The sequence below is a fragment of the Lacerta agilis genome, chromosome 17 (assembly GCF_009819535.1).
Source record: "Lacerta agilis isolate rLacAgi1 chromosome 17, rLacAgi1.pri, whole genome shotgun sequence".
In the NCBI taxonomy this organism is placed as follows: domain Eukaryota; kingdom Metazoa; phylum Chordata; class Lepidosauria; order Squamata; family Lacertidae; genus Lacerta; species Lacerta agilis.
In genome coordinates, this window is record NC_046328.1 from 2,600,938 (window position 1) to 2,625,381 (window position 24,444).

Genomic DNA, 24,444 nt, shown 5'->3' on the forward strand with positions numbered 1-24,444 from the left:
CACATTCAGACGAAGAAGAAAACTTCTGGGTCACCTGGGGGCAGGATCAGTGGGGAGGGAGCAGATTACGCACAGCTCATTTGGCTCCAGCCTTGGAACAGGCACCCAGCTCTCCTCCCTCTCCTCCTCCTGCTCCTCTGCCATTCCCTCAGCTGACATGATGAGCGAGTGAAGCCTGCCCCGCTGCAGGTCGCCCCGTCTGCGTTTTTGGCAGCACCCGTTCAGCATCTCCTGAAATTTGCCTCTCACCGCCTCCTCTCCCCCCCCCGCGCTGCTGAGCAAGGCAGAGGAGGATTGCAAGGCGGTGCGGGAGGGGGGGGGGAAAGCGTAACCAATCCGAAAGAACTTTCCAATCCACCTTAACAGATTGTAGTTCCAGGCAGTTGGAAACCTCCGAGGAGCTAAGCAGGTGGGAGTCTTGACAGAGAGAACAGAGAGAAAGAGAGAGCGCGCGAGAGTGCTGTGGTGTTTTTCCCCCTATCGGGTTCCTCCCCCTTTCCCCCCACCAGCCAACGTGGAAGGAAGCAGCCGCCCCAAAGCAGAGAAAGACCCGGCATGGGTGCCCCGCAACTTCGCACAAAGGAACCCAAGGAGTTGCTGACCTCTCCCCTGGCTTCGGATTGTGCTTCCCCCTGCTCTTAAAAAGTGCTGGAGAGGAGCGCGGCATGGCTTTTCCAGTTTGCTTTTCCGGCTACTGGAATGGAATAGAAAAAAGCCAAGAAAGCAGGAAGGCGGCCAGAGAAGAGGGCTTTTAACGCACTATTTGCTCTCTGTTGGTTTTTTGTTTTGATTTGTTTTGCTCTTTCCTCTCTATCACGACTCCGGAGAGCTCCCTTCCTTCGCCTGCCGCATGTTTTCAGTGGATTTGCCAGCAGGCGAAGCTGGGAGAAGAGAATGTAAGTCTTGGGTCATTAAACAGACGGGGTGGCAGTGGGAAATTGGAGTGTGTGGTGGGGGGGGGGGACTGTGTGTGTGTGTGTGTGTGTGTGTGTGTGTGTGTGTGAGAGAGAGAGAGAGAGAGAGAGAGAGAGAGAGAGAGAGAGAGAGAGAGAGAGAGAGAGAGAAATACCCTGTAAAGCTGTGTGATATCTCTTCGAGCCAATTTGGACTTGAAGGTCTGCCTTTGGGTTTCTTTTTCCACTGGAAGCAGCAGTAAAAAGTGCTGGTGTTTTTTTTGTGCATCACAGCCTGAAGTCAGTGTCCTGTTCCTGTGATAGTGATTTATAGGTTTGCGTTTATATGGGAAGATTTTTTTTGGGGGGGGGGTTGTAGTGGGGAGGGATTTGGATGACAGGGCGATCAGCATGGGCCTGTTTGTGCCATGTAACTCTGGGTGTTCCCTAGCAAGAATGAGGGTGGCTGCTGACATTTCCCTCCCCAGGCAAGTGCGTGTGTGGATAATTATAGTTTTGGGAAGCAGGTGTTGGTGTTTTGGTTTTCGTTACTGTAAAGATAAGGGCAGCTGTACCTGCCAGTTCGCTCCTGCAGGGAAGACTCAGGTGTGTATGCTGGAAACAAGACCGCCCCATCCGCATGAGAGGGAAATGGGACACCTGTACAGCCAGGAGTATCAGATGCGGGAACAGCGCCAAAGACTTGGGAGGGCTATTCCTGCTGGGCATGCAGCGTGAACTGTAGAGTGCCATGGCTGGCGAGGGAGCACCCTACAAGAGCCAGGTTGTGGGGTGCTGTAGGCATGCACCCAGAATGGACTTCCATTTGCTTTCTCCATTTTTGTTACATTTTAATCTCACGTCATCACGCAAGCGTAGGGCAGCATACGTGGCTGGTTGGGTGCCCCCCCCCCTGTTATTAAACATCTTTAGGTGCCAGACGAAAACATTCCTCTTCAACGTGTCATTTTATGTGTGTTTGTGGGAAAGGGGTTATTGTTTTGTTTTCTTTTGTCCTGTTTTTATTATGTACTTTTTGGTTTTATTCTGTATTTTTATGCTGTGAACCACCCTGAAATCTTAAGATGAAGGGCCATATACAAACTTGCCAGTAATATATAATAATGATATTGTTGTCACCACAACCCTTCGGAGTAGACTAAGGTTGTCTAGTGTTTGGGTGGAAATTTGAACCTGATTTCCCACCAAGTTTACGTCCAGCGCTTTGGGAGCTAGTCTGGCATAGTTGGTTTACTGGGAGACTAGGACTGGGAGACACAGGTTCAAATTTCTGATGAGTCATGAACCTTGCTGGGTGGGTGACAAGGGCTTGCTTTTAAACATGTGCACCTGCTGTTAATGTGCAGAGCATTTTGCAGTTTCCGATACAACTTCACAACAGTGCTCTACAGCAGTCCATTAAAATATTTCCATTGTCACAGAAGAGGAGCTGATTCTGGGAGAACTTAACTTGTCCAGGGCTGCATAGATAGTGGTGGTTTGGCTGAGGTTAGGCTTAAGCCCAGGCCGTTTAACCTACTCTGGTGCTCTTTCTTTCAAGGCGTAAAAGGTAATCTGGGACTTTGTGTGTTTTTTCCACACAAGTTTTTTTGCAAGGTCTGACTTCAGTGTTGGATGCAAAACTCAGTATGCCGAGAAGCTCAATTTATATTCTTTTAGGAAAAAACAAACTGACCAATGTTCTAGTCCTTGTGGCTAGGATGGTGAGCCGGGGAAATAAGTTTTCAGCTGTAAGAAGCACTAAGAGAAGGCCCCGTTTGGACATTGGTTCCTCCCCGCAATGCCAATCACATGGTGAAAGAAGTGGGGGATGAACTCCCCTGCTATCAGCAGCTGAGGTGGCACAGTGGGCCAGTGCATCTGGCTGTTAACCAGGGATGGCTGTGGGCAGGACTTCTGCATTACAGGGGGTTGGACTAGATGACCCTCAGGAGTCCCTTCCAACTCTTAGATTCTATGTTCCCGGATGACTTTAGGCACCTGCACATTTTAGAATCATTTAAAATCCACAAGGAACTTATTCAAGCTGATTAGGACTCTGCCCTGTCCAGCTCTCAGGATGAGATGACCCCAAAGGCAGCAGAGGGGGAAGGGAGGAGGCCATGCTTCCTCCCCCACATGATCAACATATGTCTGAATAGGAACAAGGAGGCCATGTGATGCCCTCCAGATGTTGCTGGGCTACAACTCTCATCCTCCCTGACTATGGTTTGGCCATGGTGGCCGAAGCTGGTGAGAGTTGGCTATCACTGGGCTTGAGATTGCTTTGCCCCATCTCTATCTAAATTATTCAAGAAGAACACATTCACTTTGAAAATATTTTTGTGTGGTCCCTGTTTATCCTTCCCAGTTTTGGTGAAGGTGTGTTATGGAGATTTACTCCAAAGGAAAAGCAAAAGTTGCAAAAGGGAGAGAGAAAGAGACTCCCAACCTCAAATGCTGCCTGTCTCTTTAGACTTTTGTATGCAATATCCTAACATGTACCGTATTTTCCGGCGTATAAGACGACTGGGCGTATAAGACGACCCCCAACTTTTCCAGTTAAAATATAGAGTTTGAGATATACTCAACCGCAGATTCTCCACGCGGCGTATAAGACGACCCCCGACTTTTGAGATTTTCCTGGATTAAAAAGTAGTCTTACACGCCAGAATATACAGTATAAATTAAATCAGGGGTCAGCAACCTTTTTCAGCCGTGGGCCGGTCCACCGCCCCTCAGACCATGTGGTGAGCCGGACTATATTTTTTGGGGGGGGGGGGAAATGAACAAATTCCTATGCCCCACATATAACCCAGAGATGCATTTTAAATACTGGTAAAAGCACACATTCTACTCATGTAAAAACACCAGGCAGGCCCCACAAATAACCCAGAGATGCATTTTAAATAAAAGCACACATTCTACTCATGTGAAAACACGCTGATTCCTGGACCGTCCGCAGGCCAGACTGAGAAGGCGATTGGGCCGCATCCGGCTCACGGGCCTTAGGTTGCCTACCCCTGCATTAAATCAATCCCAACAGTGACATATAAAATAGTATAAGCAGTCCACATGTCCAAATAGGTATCTAAACAAGACTGATTATGTCATACTTTAAATGTAGAAAGGGCAGTGAGATCTTCAGGCCACTGAGTGGTGGTGAGTGTTTGTTCTTCCAACCTTACAAGGCAAGTCTTTATTGCCACTATAAGGGCTCACAGGATCTGCTTTTCTGCTCATTTTCTAGTCCCCAGCAGAGTTAGCTGTGTGGCAAACTATACTTCCAGTCGCGCTATTTCTATCTTGGGGTGGCAATAGCAGGCAATCCTAAAGGCACCTTTCTTGGGAACGGGACCGTAGTCCAGCGGCCGTCCTTACACCCCAGAAGGGTGGTCTGGTAAGAGGACCTATCTTTGAGGTCATGATGGCCTGGATTGGTTTCTGGAGGACAGATTTTCCTGGAGGGCATGCTGCCCTGAGCACCTGAGTAGGAAAGATAGGATAGTAAGGCAATACAGGCAACTCGCAGCATACGATGATTTCACTTATGCGATCACAACTTTATGTGGGCTGCAGGAAAATAAATAATTAAATGGAGAATGGGGGGAACCCACCATGGAAAGAGCCTTTTAAGCCTTGCTTACCAGGGCAGGGGAAGGTCTTGTGAGGGCCCTGGGACACTCCCAGTGCCACCATGCATCCTTCCCAGAGCCCAGCAAGTGATGTGGAGGGCAAGGCCTACTCCGGACAGGTAGGGGTGGTTGCGTGAGGGTGGGTGGCAGTCTCAAGGGTCCATGGCTTTTTACAATTTTGTGCGTATGCATGGATCCCCAGAGCTGAACCGTCTGCGTAAGCTTCGAGTTACCTGTTCTGTCTTGTGTTAATAGAATGTGAGTCTCATGTGCCCTGGAAGATAAGACCTAGCTAGGCATGCTGGAGACTTTTCGATCTCAGTTTTGTCATTCTGGCAGCTTAGCCTGAGACTGGACCTGGGCCTCTTGAAATACATGTGTTTGCTCCTCTCTTAATCCAGACCAGCAGGTCAGAGCCCAGCAGTGGGCCTTATGGTGCATACTCAACTATGGGCAATTCATTTTTAGCGGTGAACATAGTGGAGGAAGTTAACAGCTACCTGCATCAGACCATTAGCTGCCTAGCTCACTACTGCCTGTTCCAGCACACAGGTACCTTCCAAATGTTTTAGACTCCCCACTCCCATCAGTCCCAGCCTTCATGACCAATGGTCAGGGATGATGGGAGTCATGGTCTACAACAGGGACGTCCAACTCCGAAGAGACTGCGGTCTAATCACAGAATAAAAAACTGGCAGGGTTCAGGTCATAGTTGTTGAGCTTTTTTAAAGGAAGAAAGTCCTGTTCTTGAGAGAAAAATGTCAAAATTGAGTAATGGGGGAAAGTTGCTCACCAAAAGATCACTAAGGAAACAATCTGCCTCACAGCAAAAACTCCGTCTTACGTTCCAGCAATCATGCCAATATGGAGGACGGGGCGAGGGGGGCAGGGCCGCGTGCTCTTATGCCACCGCAAAGGAAAAGGAGCCTGCGATCAAGCGGAAACTCCCAGGGTTGATCCCGATCGACCTGCTGGACACCCCTGGTCTACAACATCTGGGGCTACTGTGTTGAGGAAAGCTGGTCCAATTCCAACTGGCAGTGGCTTTATAAAATCTCAGACAGATATTCCCCCCCAAAGTGTAATTTAGTATTCTTTTAACCAGCATCTACTTTGTGGAGCTCCCCTTCTTAGAGAGGTTCTACCTTTGCTGTGCCCCCCCCCCTTTTTGGTGGACAGGTAAAGTTAGAAGGGTTTATTTCTTTCCATTTAGAAGGCATTCTCTGCTGGGGCAAGTATTTTATTTTCAGCTACATTTTATATTTTACATTTTATATTTTATCTTGGGCTTCCTGTTCGACTTTTTGTATACCAGTTTTTCTGCTTCTCTTGCTTGGTTAGTGTAAATGATTTTTATCATGCTGCATTTCTTTGTTGCAGACACGTTTTTAATTTTCAACATTTAATTTGCAATGTAAGTCACTTAGAACCGTGTTGGTGTTTTGTCTGTCGTCGTCTAATAAATATCTGAGTAGGTTCTCTCTTCTTGACAGCTTAAACATTATCTTTAAAATGAAATATACAAAAAGAAAATTCTGTCTCAAATGCCAAGCCCTTGACTCAGCTGTGTAGCTGATGAGTGTCTGCCAAATTACGTTGGTGTTCCAGGGGCTTTTCGTCGATCCGATTGGGGTTCCTCTGTGGAAGGATGTCCCAGTGCATTTCCTAACAGTTGAGAGCTTGCTGGAAAGGATAACTCTGGTGTCCGCAAGGGTTTTGTGGTCTCTTTGCAATTGCAAACTGCCCTGTGATCTTCGGAGGGAGGTTGGCATATAAATTTAATAAATAATAATAATATTGCTGGAAAAGGACTCCAATATTGTTATTTTTTCCTGATAGGGTCCCTGGGAGGGGCTGTGGCTCATTGGTAGAGCACATGCTTTACACCTACAAGGTCCCAGGCTCAATCCCTGGCCTCTCCAGAAGGGGCTGGGTAGGTGGCCAGTCTAAAACCCCAGAAAGCAATGTTGACAGTGCTGAGCTGGGTGAACCTAATGGCCTGACTCCGCGTAAGGCAGCTTCTTAAGGTCACTCCCTTTCAATAGACAGCTCTTCCTTTTCACATATTGGATCCCCTTAAGGAAAGTGAAATGCTTCACAGAGATCTGAAGGCTTCTCCATATACCCCTGTTAATAATACCTTCTCACAGTTCATTGAGTTTGTGGCACTGCTATATAGGCAGCTTTCTTTTGATGAATAGATCCTTTGAAACCCAATTGTTTGCTTTTGTAACTTTGATTCATAACAAATAGTTGCAAAAATTGTTTGACCTTTTCATGATGTACTTTTATTTATTATCAATTGCTTATTTATTAATCATTGCATTGTTTTATTTGATATTTGTTTTATACATACAGTCTTATGCTGACCACATGTTTGATGTGGGGCGTTTGTGTGTGGCATGGGTAGGCAAACTAAGGCCCAGGGGCCGGATCTGACCCAATCGCCTTCTAAATCTGGCCCGCGGATTGTCCGGGAATCAGCATGTTTTTACTTGAGTAGAATGTGTGCTTTTATTTAAAATGCACCTCTGGGTTATTTGTGGGGCATAGGAATTCCTTCATTCCCCCCCCCCCAAAAAAAAATATAGTCCGGCCCCCTGCTGAAAACATTTGCTGACCCCTGGTGTGTGGTGTGTGTGTGTGCGCGCGCGCGCACGCACATGCACGAGAGGGAAGGAGGGAGGGAGAGAGAGAGAGAGAGAGAGAGAGAAATAGTAGCAAAAACTGTATACACTGGTGACTTATGCTGGGGGTTACCTTCCAGGGATAGCGCATAAAGCCAACATCTCATATAGTCAAAACACAATGGATTGGTTCAATGGCGGGTGGAGTTGCCAAAGTCTTTTTTCCCAGACAGCTGCCTCAGTGTGGTGTAGTGGTTAAGAGCAGTAGACTCGTAATCTGGTGAACCGGGTTCGCGTCTCCGCTCCTCCACATGCAGCTGCTGGGTGACCTTGGGCTAGTCATGCTTCTTTGAAGTCTCTCAGCCCCACTCACCCCACAGAGTGTTTGTTGTGGGGGAGGAAGGGAGAGGAGAATGTTAGCCGCTTTGAGACTCCTTCGGGTAGTGATAAAGTGGGATATCAAATCCAAACTCTCCTCCTCCTCTTTCCCACCCTCTTAAAATAAATTATTATTATTTTTGCTAAGCACGTAAAGCTGAATGTGCACATGTTAAATGTGTGTTAGTTGTAAGTTACCTGTATACCATGCTGGTGGTGGTGGTGGTGGTGGTGGTGGTGGTGGTGGTGGTTGTTGTTGTTGTTGTTGCTGCTGCTGCTGCTGCTGCTGCTGCTGCTGTTTTTAAATAGAGCTTTGTGGTCAATATGACCTGTCATCTATCAGCCATCATGGATTTTTAGTTGTTTTATTGAATTTATTTCAGTGGCTGAGCACATGCCTTGCCTGCAGGAATTCCCAGGTTCATTTCCTGGCACCTCTGTCTAAACTGCCTCCATCTTATCTGGATTGAGGTTCACTTTATTGGTTCTTATCTAAGTCCATCACTGAGGCAAGACCAGCACTTCCACTGCCCCACCTGCAGATGTAAAGGAGAAGCAGAGCTCTGTGTCATCAGCATGTTGCTGGCAACATACTCCAAAACACTGGATAACCCGACTCAGCGGTTTCATGTTAGCATGTGTTGGGATTGGTTGACTTGTTTTCCATCTTTTGTGTTGTTCTTTTTATCACTCTCTCCTAAGGTGAGCCATCCAGGGGAGAAAGGGTAATGTGAGTCTTGAAGGGACATTAAAATACACAAACAAATAAAGGGCTAACAAAATTTGGGAACCTTTGGTTTTGGAGCATTTGTTTTAATGCAGGATTTTCAGCAAGCTGACAATTTTAAAATAGTGTTTTCTCTTGGGCTGCATTTTCATGTGGAGTGTGTAAAGCATGTGTGGACCCGTTCCTTCCCATAACCACCTCCCCTTGCAGCTCCTGTTGCCTCTGGCCCCTCAGGGGGATGAAGGAGGCGAGGTTCACGGGCTCTGCATCTTCTCAGCCAACCTAAAACTTCTTCTCAGACCTGAACGGTGAGGAAACCAGGAGCCTCAGGAAAGGGTGGGCTACACCTGGGAATGACTGGGCATGTAATACAGCTTTCCCCAACCTGGTGTTCTCCAGATGTTAACCCCCATTAGCCCCGTTAACCCCAAGGGTTGAGGATGGTAGGAGTTGGATTTCAAAGAATCTGGAGAGCAGCAAGCTGGGGAAAAGCTGCATTACAATGTAATATATGGAAATAATTTTGGGGGGAAGTTCCTGTAATTGTATTTGTTTATTATTTATGCAAATTTTATTTATAAAAAAATAAAACACAAATTTATTAACAACGTTTGTATAAAGGTAAATAAAACCTCTATGGGAGGGAATATAGTATTCGCCAAAGATTGGCCCTGTCTGCGGTTCATGGCAGTTGGCTCTGACTTGCTCTCTTCAGAGGCTTCCCTTCCTTCTGTTTACCTTGAACAGTTTTTTGTGCCTTGAGGTTTGAGTGCAAGGTCTTCTGGAGTGTTTGAGCTCCTTTCCTCCCTGATCGCTGACACCCATGCAGCACATCACTCACCCGGGTGTGGAGCTGGATTCAAAGCATGAAATATTCTTCTTCAAGCACTTTTTTGCTGTAGGTATTTATTGCCCACATGTTTTGAAACCTATCTTTGCAGCCATGAGTGCTAGAAACATGCCTATTCGCTCTTCTTTTTAAATGAATACTGAGATTCAAAGTAGACATGTTGTGATGGAAGAGCGGTGTACAGAGAGTACTAACTCAAAATATCTCTTTTTATGGTCTTCTTTCCCATGCTATTGCAAGGGGCAGTGCAGACAATAGCAAGTTTTGCTGGGAGCTGGGGGCACTGCTATACAGTGGTTCTGATCCTTCCTCCTGGATGGTGTTGGGGGATGAGTGTTAAGACCCCTGGGCTCTCAGTTGTGGGGTGCCTCAGGGCTCTGTCTTCTCCCCCATGCTTTTAAACATCTATATGAAGCCACTGAGAGAGATCATCAGGGGGTTTGGGCTGGGTGTTCATCAGTATGTGGATGAAACCCAGCTCTACCTCTCTTTTAAATCAGAACCAGTGACAGTGGTGAAGGTTCTGTTTGAGTGTCTGGAGGCGGTTGTAGGATGGATGGCAGCTAATAGATTGAGGTTGAATCCTGACAAGACAGAAGTACTGTTTTGGGGACACTGGGGGTGGGCAGGTGTGGAGGACTTCGTGGTCCTGAATGGGGTAACTGTGCTCCTGAAGTACCAGGAGCGCAGCCTTGGAGTATTTTTGGATGCACAGCTGTCCATGGAGGCGCAGGTCAATTCTGTGTCCAGGGCAGCTGTCTACCAGCTCCATCTGGTACGCAGGCTGAGACCCTACCTGCCTGCAGACTATGTCTTTTCAGAGTGGTGCATGTTCTGGTTATCTCCTGCTTGGACTATTGCAATGTGCTCTACATGGGGCTACCTTTGAAGGTGAACTGGAAAATACAATTAATCCAGAATACGGCAGCTACACGGGTGACTGGGAGTGGCCGCCGAGACCACATAACACTGGTTCTGAAAGACCTACATTGGCTCCCAGTATGTTTCCGAGCACAATTCAAAGTGTTGGGGCTGACCTTTAAAGACCTAAACGGCCTCAACCCCAGTATACCTGAAGGAGTGCCTCCACCCCCATCACTCAGCCTCACTGAGGTCCAGCTCCGAGGGCCTTCTGGCGGTTCTCTCACTGCGAGAAGTGAGGTTACAGGGAACCAGGCAGAAGGCTTTCTCTGTAATCATGCCCACCCTGTGGAATGCCCTCCCATCAGATGTCAAGGAAATAAACAACTATCTGGCTTTTAGAAAACATCTGAAGTTTTTAACATAGGAAGCTGTCTTGTACTGTCAGATTCAGAGCTGACATTGGGTTTACATTGGGAAACGGCCATAGCTGTCAACTTTCCCTTTTTTTGCAATGGGAAACTGTGCTGGAATAAGAGAATTTCCCGCAAAAAATTGACAGCTATGGTCAGATTAAGGCTCCACCTTGATCTCCACTGACTGGTAGTGGCTTTCCAATGTTTCATACAGGGGTTTCATCCCAGACCTACCTGAAGATGCCAGGGATTGAACCTGAGGACTTCCACATGCAAAACAGATGCTCTACCACTGAGCTCCAGCCCTTGTTCAAAGTGCTCCCCTCCCTTCCTTCCTTCCTTCCTTCCTTCCTTCCTTCCTCTTGGCTTTAATTCTAGTTTCCACCCTTCTGACCATATGTATGTCTCACTGATCTGCAGGTCTCCTTGAACATGGACGTAACTGGTCAGCCATTTCCAGGATGGTGGGATCCAAGAGTGTCTCCCAGTGTAAAAATTTCTACTTCAACTACAAGAAGAGACAGAACCTGGATGAGATCCTGCAGCAGCACAAACTGAAAATGGTAAATGCAGTGATAACATTTTGGTGAACTTTTGCACATCTTCCAAGATGAGTCTGCAGTGTCTTGTTTGGATTTATTTACCTCCTGCAGAATTTACCTGGATAAAGAGCCGTTTCACACTGTCCATAGTAACGAAACCCAGATTGTGAAGCATATCTGTTCACAATCCTGGTACTCTGTTGAGTCTGCCTGCACAACAGTTTCCTTTTCTTTTCTGAAAAGACATTATTTTGTCATATTAACCCTTTTACATGTTTAGGTGTATTCTCAGAAAATCTTAAAGCTCACATCTTTTAGAATACATAAATATATATACCATATGTGGGGCGGCCACTGTCAGGATGTTTCTAGGCTACAACGGAGGAATACATATTTAGCACTTGGCGATGAGTTACTGTTGAAGTTCACATCCACACCATACGTTTAGAGGTAAATTGCACTTCCAGGATTCTTTGCGGGATGCCGTGACTTATAAAGTGTCATTAATGTGCTTTAAATGTGGATGTGGACACACAAAGGTAGTTGAGTTGATGTTCTTGAACTGAGTGAAAATACTTCCAGAAACAAGGGTTCGCATGTGTGTGCAGTGAAAGGTGGTGGAATTTTTTACAGTGCTTCATTTTTCTATGGAAAATTTACCTTTACCCTTTTAAAAAGCAATTGTGAGAATGTTTGCCAACTGCAAATACAATATTTAGCCAAGCTTGGCAGCTTTAAAGTTTTTAGTTCTGTTTACTAAATAAAAGTAGAATAAGCATGCTAAATTATCACACTCCCTAGGACAGGGATAACCAATATGGCGCTCTCTGGTTGATGCTGGACCACAGCTTTCCCCATCCCTGACCACTTCCCATGTTGGCTTGCGATGATGCCCAAAGCATCTGGAAGGCACCCCATTGGCTACCTCAGCTCTAGGGCATCAGGGGGAATTATGATGCAAACTGAAAAATTCCCAGTGCAAATTATCCTAATTTGCTTATGAAGAAAATGTGCTTATGAACTTTAAAAAAAAAAATCTTCAATTTTCACATTACTCTTTGTGGCGTATGAGAGAAGGGAAGAGAAATGTGCTTTGTTGCTGTTCAGAGCACTTTCATTTGACCCTTTCATTAAGTGAAGGACCAGTGATTCCTGGTGAAGGGCCAGTGAGGTAGTGATGACTCCGTTATTTTTATCTGCCTTGGGCCACCTTGACATCTATGTCTTGGGACAAGTTGCTTTTCAGACGGTGCTGGTTCGAATTACGTTGTTGTTGTTGCTGCTGCTGCTGCCCCCCGCCCTCCCTCCCTTTTAGAAATTCCACGAACTTCTCCTTCTCCATCTTTTCTTGCTGGTGTTGCTCGTGTGCCTTTAACAGCAACATGATAGACAGACAGAAAGTAAGCAAGCAGGTGAAGCTTTTAATGGCATGGAGATAATTGGAAAGGAAAAGAGCCTCCTGTTTACTTTCTATGTCGCGAGCTGCTATTAAAGGCACCAGAGGAGAGAGCAGAAGCTTTCCTGCCTCCCCTGGACCTATTTGTTTATTTTACTGGATTCAGATATTGCTTAATTTAAAAAAATAAAAAATCCACACACCTGAGTGGTTCACACAGAATTATATAAAATATTTATCAGAAAATACTGATAAAATCAACAGACTTAAGAAACAAGTAGATGGAATATAATTAACAAAATACTGATAAAATCAAGTTTTTAAAAGTTTAAAAATAGGCATGCTGAAATTGCATGTCTGGGTAAGCTTGCCTAAAGAAAATGTTTTTTGCAGGTATCAAAATGCAATATAACAAAGGTGCCTGCCTAATATTGACAATTGACATGGGGATCAAAGAAGAACTGAAAGGAGCAAGACAGTTGAGAAGCAAGTTGGAGGGAGAGAAAAGGCAGTTATAATTGTCATCGTTATCATTTTTGTCATTGCTCCTTGGTCGCCTTGCCCTCTTCAATCCTTCTTTGATCCCCCTTGGCCATTGTCAATCTTAGGCAGGTGCCTTCATCTCTGTGCTGGTGCCTTCCCTTTGTGCTCTTTCCGTTTTCTCTGCTCCTTCATGGGATGCTTCCCAAATTGTGATCCGCCTTTCCTATGAAGACTTGCCTAACTTTCTCACTAATAGCCTTCAGTTGACGGGTTAAAACTCAGCTGCTTCAGAGGGCATTTGTGACAAATTAATGTAGCTGTCCCTTATGGCCTGTCTGGTGATTTCTGTGTTTTTTTGGCAGCAACTGTTTTCTTACTATGTTGTTAAACAAATTTTTGGATCCTGAAAGATGGACTGGTTGCTCATTTTATAATAACAAGACAAACGGTGGGAACATGGCAAAGGGCCTGTTTTATAGTAGGACCCTGATGATGAAACTCCCTCCCCAGGTATGCTAAGTGAGGCATTTCTGTGCCTCTCAGCATTTGATGGTTTTTATTGTTTAGACAACTTTTTTTTTTAAAAAAGTGGGGGAACTCTTTTTGAGGTTTTATTCCTCCATTCTTAATTTAATCTTGTTGGAAATTATTTTTGTTTGTTTTGTCCACTGCCTTGAAGGCGTTATGACCAAAAAGTCATATTTTTAAAATCAGAGAGAGAATGGTAGAAGTAAATGACTTGGAAAGCAAATATCACACTGCAGGTTTTTGCACCCCTTGCAAAGCAGCAGGAAGGTGAGGAAGTTTGCTACATGGCAATGTCACTCACATGTTCGCAGAGGAGGTGTGTTCTTCCCGCTTCAGATAAAGTACCAGGGGTATCCCAGCTGTTCTGAGATGGGAGAATTATTAGGTTTTTCCCTACGTTTTGTGTTTGAGGCTGTAGATGCTGTGTCGGAGTGGCATACATTTAAGCCCAGTGTGGCTAGAACCTGCTAATGCTCTGCAGGCCCTTTGGAGACACGGCAGGCTGCCCTGGAACTGCCGAGCACTGCAATTATTGTTATTTCATTTTAAAAGCACTGTGGGGGTTCCCGGCTTCGGTGCTAATAGAGCTCTCCCGCCTGGCCCAAGGGGCGCTTTGGAAATGCCACCGAGCATTGCCGAATGCAGGCATTTCTCTGGCATGCTTACTAGCTTGGGAGCGTAAAAGCCTTTTAGTCCCGCCAGGATCTTTAGGGCAGCTCAGGAGGAGTCGGGACAGGAGGGGATATTGGATGTAAGTTAGCAAAGCTGCCTTCCAGTATTTCACTAGGGCCAGTTTTAAAGAAGTGGGGCGGGGAGCCATCTGTAGAGAGAACAACAGCAACAAAAATGAAATGCAAAGGTTACCTTCTGCTCCTGTTCGCACTAGAGGAACATTTTTAGAGGCCTGAAGCCAAAGCATTGGCTAGTAGTTGTTTCAAATCAGTCTAAGAGATGTTGCCTAGCCTGTGCTCCCTAGCCAAGAACAACTCTTTATCCATTTTCTTTCTGTGTTCTCTTATTTTGAAGTTTTCCTATGGCCTCCCTTTCCATATGAAAATCCCTGCCAGATCAGACCAAGTGCATCAAAGTCCAGCATCCTGTTTCCTACAGTGGCCAACCAGATGCCTCTGGGAATCCCACAAGGCAGTGCATGAGTGCATTTGTTGTTCCCTAGCAACTGGTCTTCACAGGACCCTCACTAGTAACCAGTGATAGTCTTGTTCTTTCTCCCCTCCTCTTCCATGAATGGGTCTAATCCTGCTTTTCCACCTCATGAGAAGAGAAGACTCCCTGGAAAAGACCCTGGTGTTGGGAAAGATGGAGGGCACAAGGAGAAGGGGACGACAGAGGATGAGATGGTTGGACAGTGTTCTCGAAGCTACTAACATGAGTTTGGCCAAACTGCGGGAGGCAGTGAAGGATAGGTGTGCCTGGCGTGCTCTGGTCCATGGGGTCACGAAGAGTCGGACACGACTGAACGACTGAACAACAACAAAGCTTTTAGTCATCTCCACTACTTACACCTGCAAATTCCTTAAGCTGACAGTGAGGTGGTACCCTGACAGGGATAAACGTTTGCCATAGTTCCTCTGGACAGTTCACTCATGCTCCTTTCCTAGGCCCAGCCTACTTTGCTTGGCCTTCCTCCTTTTCTCCTAGGTTTCTATTGCTTCTACTCCCTTCTTTCCGAAGCCCTTGCACCTTCTCCGCTCCCCCCCCCCCACCTTAGTGGTTCAGCCAGTGTAGGGATGTCTAGGGGCATACCTAGCAGTTGGCCAACTTGCACTCCATCAAAGGCACAGGCCTGGGGAAGGGCACAGAAATTGTGCCTTTCTTGCCACCTTAGTAGGGGAATCCTGACACTGGCATGGGCCATCGCAGCAAGCTGCGGAGCCCCCTCCTCAGTCAGCTGGCAGTGCTACATGTTAGTTTGTGCAGTTGGGCTCCCTACGAGGACACCACTGCTTGGCTCTCTGTCCTAGCGCAACCACTACTCCCCACTCTCCACTCCCTCTGCTTGCCCCAAGAATGGCTGTCAGCTGATGTGCTGACTGAGAAACATCAGGCGAGGCTCTTTGTGGTCACTTTCCCCTGGTTTCCCCCCATCTTGACCAATTTCCAGTGCGTGTTCCACTGCATATTTACCCCATAGAGTAAGGGCCATTGACTTAAGGGGGCTTACTTCTGAGTAAAGTGTGCACTGAGGCGCAAGCTCCAAGGTACAGTGGTACCTCGGGTTGCGGACACGATCCGTTCCGGGGTGCCGTTCGCACCTTGAAAAGTCCGCAACCCAAGCAGCAATGTTGTGCATGCACGGAAGCGCGATATCGCGCTTCAGCGCATGTGCGCAGGGCGAAACCCGGAAGTAAACACTCCTGGGTTTGCCGCATTTGTAACCCGTGCCATTCGCAACCTGCAGCGAATGCAACATGAGGAACGGCTGTAGTGCCTTTCTGCTGGCACCTTGTTGGAAATAACGAAAAGGCAAGTGAGGCATTGTCAGAATCTCCTGCCGTTGGCTTGCCAGATTTAGGCTGCAGTCTTGTGCACCCAGTAAGCCCTATTGAACTTGGTGGGATTTACTTTGGAATAGATATCTATAGGCTTGTGCTGTTAAACAGCCAGTTTGAATCATTTGTGATTATTAAATTACGTTAATTTTTTTCCTGGAGATTGGGGTGTGTGTGTGTGTGCGCGCGCATGCGTGCAAGGGAGCCTAGGTATACCTCTGCGGATGTCGGAGTATTCCAGTGGAAATGGAAACAATTGCTAGTGTTCAGACTATGTGCAGAACAGAAATCAACCCAGCAAATGTGATAGATAGTTCAGTCGGAAAATGACATGCAATCTTTGATGTCTCTTCCCCCCCCCCTCCCACTTTTCATTGCCCATCATTTGGATTGAAATGAATGAGGTAGAATAATGTAATTACAATGTAATTGATGTAATTCATAGAATCACAGATTTGGAAGGGACCGCAAGGATCACCTAGTCCAACCCTCTGCAATACAGGACTCTTTTGCCCAATGTAGGGCTTGAACCCATGCCCCCAAGTCTCATGCTCTACCTGCTGAACTATGTAATCTACATGAGTTTGCCACAGCAGACAGCAAGACAGATAACACAGGTCTTAGCAGAAGGTAAATCATAACAGAAACATCACTGCATAAGACGGGGTGGGGGGGTGGGGGTGGGGGTGGGGGGTCCTTCTCACATTGCTAGATCAGTGGAATCCTTGCCTTCCTGTGACATTGTGAGTAGCTCAGTCAGTTACTACCAAAGGCTTCATTTATGCTGTGAACTGCCCTGAGATCTATAGAGAAAGGGCAGTATACAGATTTAATAAATATAAATAAATAAAATTCACCACACCCACAAAATCCCCAAGTATGTTACAATATCAATAGTGCTCTTCTGCCTTTTTTATGTCACTTGAGAAAACCTCCTCGACTTTTTGTGACAGACTTAGTTTGGGACATGTCAGCATACTTTTCTCTCATGTTTGCGTTTCAGAAATCTTCCATGCACAATTCTTCTTCTAGCTCCAATTATTTCCCCCAGCTTCCGTTCCTCGGATGTAGCATCTCAACTCCTTCATGCTAATTGCTAGGCATCTCCATCTCTCTCTAGTTTATGTCATTAGCCTAGATTGATAATCTTCTTTGGGTGAACAATTTGAAGCAGTGGCAGTCTTGGTTTTTTTCTTTTTTTTTGCATAAGGACAATGAGCACTCAGCTGTTCCTGGTTGCTGCTCTTTTTTCATTGTTTTTTTTTTTTTAAAAAAAATGCTATTGTTTGTTGGCAGCAACAGATGTTATACAGCTGAATACAAAGCGGAGAGACAAAATCTGCAGTTAATCTAGCAAACTGTTTTCCTAAACATATTTGCTGCTTTGCGTGCGTGAGCGTGCACACTCAAATGGAGTGGCCACATTCTGGGCAGGAGGAGGTGCCCAACAGCAGAATTAAGGCTAATTTCTTGTTGCTTGTAGTCTGTCTGATCGGCTCCAGTGAAGCAGTGAAGGAAATGGGAGAAGGCTATAAGGGCCTGCATTGTTTTAAGTCACACCTTTGGTTTGCCTGGCTCAGTGCACCACTATCTCAGATACAGTGGTCAGGGCCAAACCTGCCATTAGGCAGAGTGAGGCAACCTCCTTAGGGGGCAGATCTTGGCAGGCACCTATCCCCTAGCTCAGTGGTTCCCAACTGGTGGTCCACAGATCCTTGGGGTGCATGGCACCATTCATACAACAAAAACTACCGTAGAGATATCAAAATTTTCAAAAGCAGGGGTCCGCCATACTTAGCTACCGGTAATTGGGAACCACTGCCCTAGCTGTTTCCCCTGGCCATTCACTCTGTTGGAAGATGGAGCTGTGTGTGCCATGGGGCCTGTCCTGTGCCCCCTCAGTGAGCCTACTGCTGGCATGTTGAGCTAGGATTCAGCCGCCAGTCCAGTGGCTTCTCTGTACATGCAGTTGTGTCCTTCACCTCAGGCAGAGAAATGTCTTGAGCCAACCCCAAGAAGGGTTTCTTATACTGATTTATGCTTCTAGTCTTTGGTGATCCACCGCCTGTTGCTGACAGGCCCTGTTTTCCCCTCCTATTTCCGATGACTTCATAAGAACACTGGAACATACATAGGAAGCTGCCTTGCAGAGTCAGGCCATTGGTCCATCCAGCTTAGTGCTGTATACACTGACTGGCAGCAGCTCTCCAGGGTTTCCTAGGCCTGCCCAGTGATGCTGAAGACTGAACTTGGGACCTTCTGCATGCAAAGCAGATGCTCTACCACTGAGCCACAACTCTCCTTCTGGTTTAAAACCACAGCAGCCTAGAGTTGACCAAAAGGCCCCCACCTTTGGTTTTGTGAGAGAGGCTCTTTTTCGTAATTTGCCAGTGGAAGCTACCGTAAGCAGAGTTGCAGCCAAGTGGGTTTCCTTAAGCAAGGAATCCTGCAGTTAGGCTTACTTCCAACTGAGGCAGTAAACTTGCACCTCAGCCTAAGTCAGGACTGCTTGTGGAAAGTCACAGATGGGGAGAAGGATGCTTTCCAGATGTTGTTGGACTACAACTCACATCATGCTGGCTGGGGCTGATGGAAGTTGGGGTCTAGCAACTTCTGGAGGGCACCAGGTTTCCCAATCCTGGAATAAACTCTCCATACAAAAAATATGTCCCACATAGAAAGCTAGCATGTCAGGAAGAAGGCTTGCCTGGAATCCTTCTCTCCGAGGTGCTAGTTTTCTAGACTCACCTTAATTAATTAGGAGACGTTTTTATTTCTTCAGTGTTTCTCATGCTTCGCCCTCCCCAAGGATCTCAATGCAGCTTTTGTGGTTTTCTCACCCCACACCCCAGTGGTGGGCAGAGCTAGAGGCAAAAAGGGGGCAACATAATTGTGTATGTAATCTTTGTTTTAATGAGCTAGTTTGTGCACACCCTTGCACACTGCACTCTGTCCAGGCAAGCAAGAAGCATTATAAGAGTTCAAGGACATATTCCAGCCGGGCAAAAACACTCGAGGAGGGTGTGGAGCACGGAGGGCAAAGTGCATGGCCTGGGGAAAAGGGTGTGACTGAGAGGAGTCCCCATGGCCAGGGTGTCAGAGTAGAAATACCAGGTTCAAATCTATCTAATACTGCTCTATGTAAATTTGGGTGTATCCTCCCATTTTATTTTTAACTTGTATCTAAATCCTCACCTGTCCACAAAGTTCACTGGGTGACCTTTAGACTGAAAGATAAGAGACCCGGTCAAAACACCTTAATGGTTAATCTGTTATTTATTTGTTTGCTTAAAATACTTGCTGTACCCTAGTCTCCAGCTGGATAAGCTCCCAGAGCAATTCACAAACCTGTAAAAAAAGGGGGGGGGACCAAGTCTGATTGCTGGGTCCCTGGTGTCTGAAATGACACTAGACAAAACAAAAAAGGGAGGAGACATTATTGGGATTATACACATAGGAAGATGATGGATGGTTGCTGAAGGATTCCGAGTGAGAGGCAGGGAAGGGAAGATCTCCCAGGATGGGAGACTGGAAGAAGAAACAGAAGCTCCCAGGTGAGACCTGAGAGGGTCAACCCCTTTCTGTTTGAGACAGGGGTTAAGATCTTCCTTGGAAAGAGGACTCTGCTTTTTCTTTTCTCTTCCCCCCCCCCTCTGTTTTTGTTTTTATTTAGGTTAGTTTCTTTTATTCTTCTTCATGTTATGAAGGTTCTTGCAAGGAGCAACTGGCAGCTCACAGTTTTTAGGGGAGGAATAGGCCTTGGTGGCATCTCCGAAACATTGGCGACCCAACCCTTTCTGGAATAGATGGCTTTGCCATCTATGGCATCTATGTTGACTTGGGCAGCCTTGGCCTTCAGGGGCCTTTCTGGAATCCTGTGGCTTGTGGTCCCAGGTTGTCTCACAGGGGCTCAGCTGGTACCATCCCCTCCAGTGCAGATTTTACTGCTGCTTTTCCCAGCAGGGCGGGTGGAATTGGTGACTTCTGGGCCCAGCCCAGCTAGTGAGAGCAGCAGGGAGTAGAGAGGGCAGTTCTTCACCAGGACTCCCATTCTCTATTTAAACTATCCCTTTTTACTTTATTTCTGTTTGTTTGTTTGTTTGTTTGATGTTTTAATTGTAATAACTTTCCATTAAAAACTGAAAATAAAATAAACGAACCATCGTTGCTAGCTCAGTCTACTTCACATGGATATTGTGAGAATAAAATGGGGGGGTATGCTGTCTTGAGCTCCTTGGAGCAAAGGTGGGCTATAAATGCAGCCAGAGGGCGCCACTGTGGGGCCCATGGACACAGTGGTGCCCTTCAGGTCGTTCCCCAGTGTGCAAAAAGCTTCTGAGCCCCCTCCCTCCCCCTCACTCACTCATTCACTGCCCCTTTAATCCTGGAGGGGTGACCTTTTCCTCCCTTGAAAAGTACATAGAAAGAGGAAGCAGGGAGAATGGGGGTCTTTCCCACCTCCTCTTTCAGTTGCAGGTGCTTTTCAAGGCTCAGATTAATTCTACTGCATCCTGTTTTTGTCCAGATTCCTTGGAAAAGTGAAGCCTATGTGTGCACACTTTCTCTTTCTGTGTATCTGAGGAGGCGGGGGTGCTGATGCCGGTGAGAGGAGCATAGAGAAAATGTTTCCACAGGCCCAAATAATAATGGTGGTTAAAAACAACAGCAGCAAAAAGCAAAAGACACCTACTGCAGAAAAATAAAGAGATAGAGGAGGCTTCTTTTCCAGGTGGGAGGGAGGGAGACACTGCCTGCCTTGTGACAGAGGGACTGTGTCTCCTGTTCCCGGCAAAAGCCTTTGATCAGGAGCCAGGAGGAGCATGTGGCTCCCCAGCCCCACCTCTGAGAGCTTCCTGTTTCTCTCTCCCCACATGGGCAGCTTGTATGTTTCCACAGCTTCCCCCCACATGCTCTGAACGAAGTTTAGCTCAGAGCTTTTGATGGCCTGTCCTTTGGTTAAAGAAAATAAACCTGCCTGGAGAGTTGACTGTCCCTGTTAAAATGGAGTGCAGGACGGCTTCACAGTGTCGTCGTCCCCCCCCACACAGAAAGGTTTGTCTCCCTTCAGCTGGGTTGTTCCAAGAGGCCAGCGCTCACTCCAGCCGGTTGCTTTTGCGAAACAAGTGCAGTGTGTGCTGTCGTGCTCGAGTTCTCCTTGTGAGTTTCCCATGGGCACCTGGCTGGCTACTATGAGAACAGAGTGCTGGGCTACAGGAGCCCTTGGCCTGATCCAGCACAGCGATTCTTACATTCTTATCTTAACCTTGCTGTGCAATATGCGTTGGGATTTATCGCCCATGTTGCTTCTGTCTGGTGGCAGCTTTTGGACATCCTAGCTTCAGTGAACCTTTCAGCTGAGGAACAACTCTGCATTGCAAACGGTCCTGATTTTTTTTTTGTGGGGGGCGGGGCGGGGTGAGGGGTGGATGTTCAAGGGGTGGGCAGATTTTAGACTGGGTTACGGTGGCAGACCTCTGAAGGATTTCAAGTAGACCCTCCAGAGCTTGTAACCAGCACTGGATGTAACTACCCATGGAATCTGTTTTATTTGGGTTTTTAAAATATGCTTTTACATTGCTGCTTTATTGTTTTTAATGTTGTATTTTTGTTTTAATGCTGATTACTTGTTTTCATATTGTGCATTGCTTAAGGCAGTGTTTCTCAACCCTGGGTTTCCAACTATTGCTTGACTACAACTCCCATCATCCCTGACCACTGGTCCTGCTAGCTAGGGACGATGGGAGTTGCAGTCCAACAACAGCTGAGGACCCAGCGCTGGCTTAAGGAATAAAAAGTGGTTTGTAAAGGCTTTTAAATAAATATCTACACATGCAGATATTATGGGGAGGGGAATTCACTCTCCCCTGCTCAATGTCTTGCATGGACAAGTGTTCCGTCATGTGAGTCCCTGGCCTGTAGTCTGAAGTGATGCTTTCCAGACAACAAGGTTTCCAAGGAACCTATAGTTGTTCCAAGTCCCAGTATTTTAAATAAGGAGGAGTAGCATTGAGGATGGTTAAAATACCCTGCTTAACTGTGTAGCCCCCCTGGTTGGACCTTACCCAAGCCCTTCTCTCTGATTTCACCCTTCCTGCCTGTAATTTGACAATATTACTAATACTAGCCTACCTTGCAGGACTGTTGTAAAGTTTCCTAAGGCAATAGAGGCAAAGTGCTTTCAGCATAGCAATGCGTTCTGTAGCTACCGGTACCAAGAAAGGAAACAAGGCAAAGACAAACCAGATTGTCATTAAAGCACTGAAATGAAGGCCTCTTTGTTTTCTGTTTTGACATTCTCTTTCTGTGTATTCCTTCTCCGGATCTCATGATTCGCAGTGGCCACCTCAGTGCTCTCCAGCAAGTTGAGGGCAGGAGAAGCACTCTTTTGTCAGTGGGGAAGCATCTGCTTTGCATGCAGGAGTTTCCAAGTTCAATCCCCTGCAGGACTGAGAGAAAATCCTGCCTAAAGCGCTAGAGGGCTGCTGCCAGCCAGTGCAGGCAATGCAGTGCTAAATGGACAATTGGCCTGACTTGGTCTAATGTAGGTTCCTGTGTCCCTAGGTTCCCTCACAGTTTTGAGCCTAGAATTCTGCTCCTGCACTTGATGCTTGGATTACGCAGCGATCAGGCGATGGGTTTCTTTTTCTTCCAGCCCCTTCTCCAAACTGCAGCACGGCAAAAGCCATTCAGGGAGAACATCTGTCAGTGGAGAGCAGTGCGTATTCAAAGACTGGTTTTGAAGCAGCCTCCCCCGGCCTAATCTCTTGTTCGCATGAGTCACACACAACGCGAGTAAGAGGCAGCAAGGCCAAGACCACTTTGCCATAGTAACGAGATCGTTGCTGTGCTCGCATTAGCATCATCCAGTGCCCCAGCGACAGGCTGCTTCAACCGCTGATAATGAGTACTTATGGAAATTGTGTCTCTGGCAGCAGTTCAAGCCCAGGCGAGGCTTTCCTTGGAAAGGGCTTCACTGTTTGTTTTGTTTTTGTTTCTCTGTGCATCGGGCCTGTGAGATGCAAGTGCTGTTATGCCCATCTCACAGGTGGTGAATTGAGGCAGAATGAACTAGACAAAATAAAATAAACCAGAGAAGGAACTCAAAAACTGACACGGGGGGGGGGGGCGTCTTTCTTTTTTCTTTTGTTTTTTGTCTCACTCCCGAAAACTCTCTGGATTCTATCCAGCTAAGTTTTACTCGGAACAGACCCACTGAAGTTAATGGACCTAAATTAGCCATATTCATTAATTCTAGTGATTCTGAGTAGGGCTAACTCTGGATACATGCAATTCTCTGCAGTTTCTCATAATGATTACCATTTTCATGCCACATAATTCTTCGTCAAAGGCAGGTGGAAAACAATTCAAGAAGTATGATTCAGGCAGTGGTTTCAGTCACATGTAACTAAACTGCAGCTTAGTGTAGCTTTGCCCGACCTGGTGCTCTCCAGATGTTTTGTAATACAACTCCCAGCATCCCTAACCATTGGCCATGCTGATGGGAGTGTAAAACATTCAGAGGGCACCTGTTTGAGGGAGACTGATTTAGTGCTGTGTGGACAAGCCTCCACAACTCGGAGCAAATCATCTGGGTTGTGTCCTCCTTATTCTTCCTCCTATATAGCCAGGTGAAGGAATTCACTTTCACTTCCAAATAATTTTGGCTTAGTGTTACGTGCGAACAGAGGGTTGTGGTTTACAACAAAAAATGGTTAAGTTGCTAAACAAGTTAACTCCAAACCATGGGCTATGAAGTTGGCTTGTTTAGCTCCGTATCGCATCCTCCTGTGCAATCCAGATACGGCCTTAAGTACAATGATACAGAAAGCAGCAGTGGCTTCCTTGTAAGGACTGGCCGTAGCCTCAAGTACTTCCCAGCTCTGCAGTCAGCACATATGGAAATGTTGGGTGTGCACCAGGCCCCTCACACCACACCTCTGTTGCAGCCTGTACCGAAGAAGGGGACCAGGGCATATCATCATGCAGCTGAGCTTCCCAGCTTGGGTCATTAAAATAGGGGTGCGGAACACCTGCAGCTTTAAAGATAGCTGCTGTTTTACATGTGCTGGTTACTGTCCTGGCTCCTGCCCAGCACACACAGACAATGGCTCCTACTTGTAAGTAAGGAGGACGTGTTCATTCAGGCAAGAACTGGTACAGGCTCAGCAGCAGGCAACCTGTTCAGAAGTCACAATTCAGGAGCAGGGCAAGAAGTTCAGCACTGGACAGAAGCAGTGAAGATGCCCCAACAAACTTCCCTGTTCCTTCTGCAAAGCCCTCCCCGACTTCCACTGAGGCTCTCTGCTTTGCAGGAAGGTCAGAGAAGAGAGCTGGTATCCCTATTCCCCCTTCCAAAGCAACTGAAGCTGGGGTGGAAAAGCGAGATCCCCCACCCTCCAATCCAAGTTCCCACAAGTCATCCCCATCTCTGTTTCTTCCTCCAAGGCAGAGCCTGCCAACTCAATCCCAATCCCCACAGCACTGTGGGGTTTATGGCAGTTTAGCCCCATAGCATTCATATGTATTTATATTATATTTATATCCTTCCTCTAGGAAGTTTGAGGCGGTATACATGGTTTTCACACACACACACACACA

The 24,444-nt window shown here is 46.6% G+C and overlaps 1 protein-coding gene across 1 annotated transcript in view; it reads left to right on the forward strand.

Moving 5' to 3' along the window:
- The window catches only part of NCOR2 (nuclear receptor corepressor 2), a 355,588-nt gene that overhangs the window by 245,009 nt on the left and 86,135 nt on the right, over window positions 1-24,444 (forward strand). Inside the window, 1 exon segment of the mRNA XM_033174224.1 lies at window positions 10,808-10,950. Within this exon segment, the coding sequence (XP_033030115.1) occupies window positions 10,808-10,950 (143 nt within the window).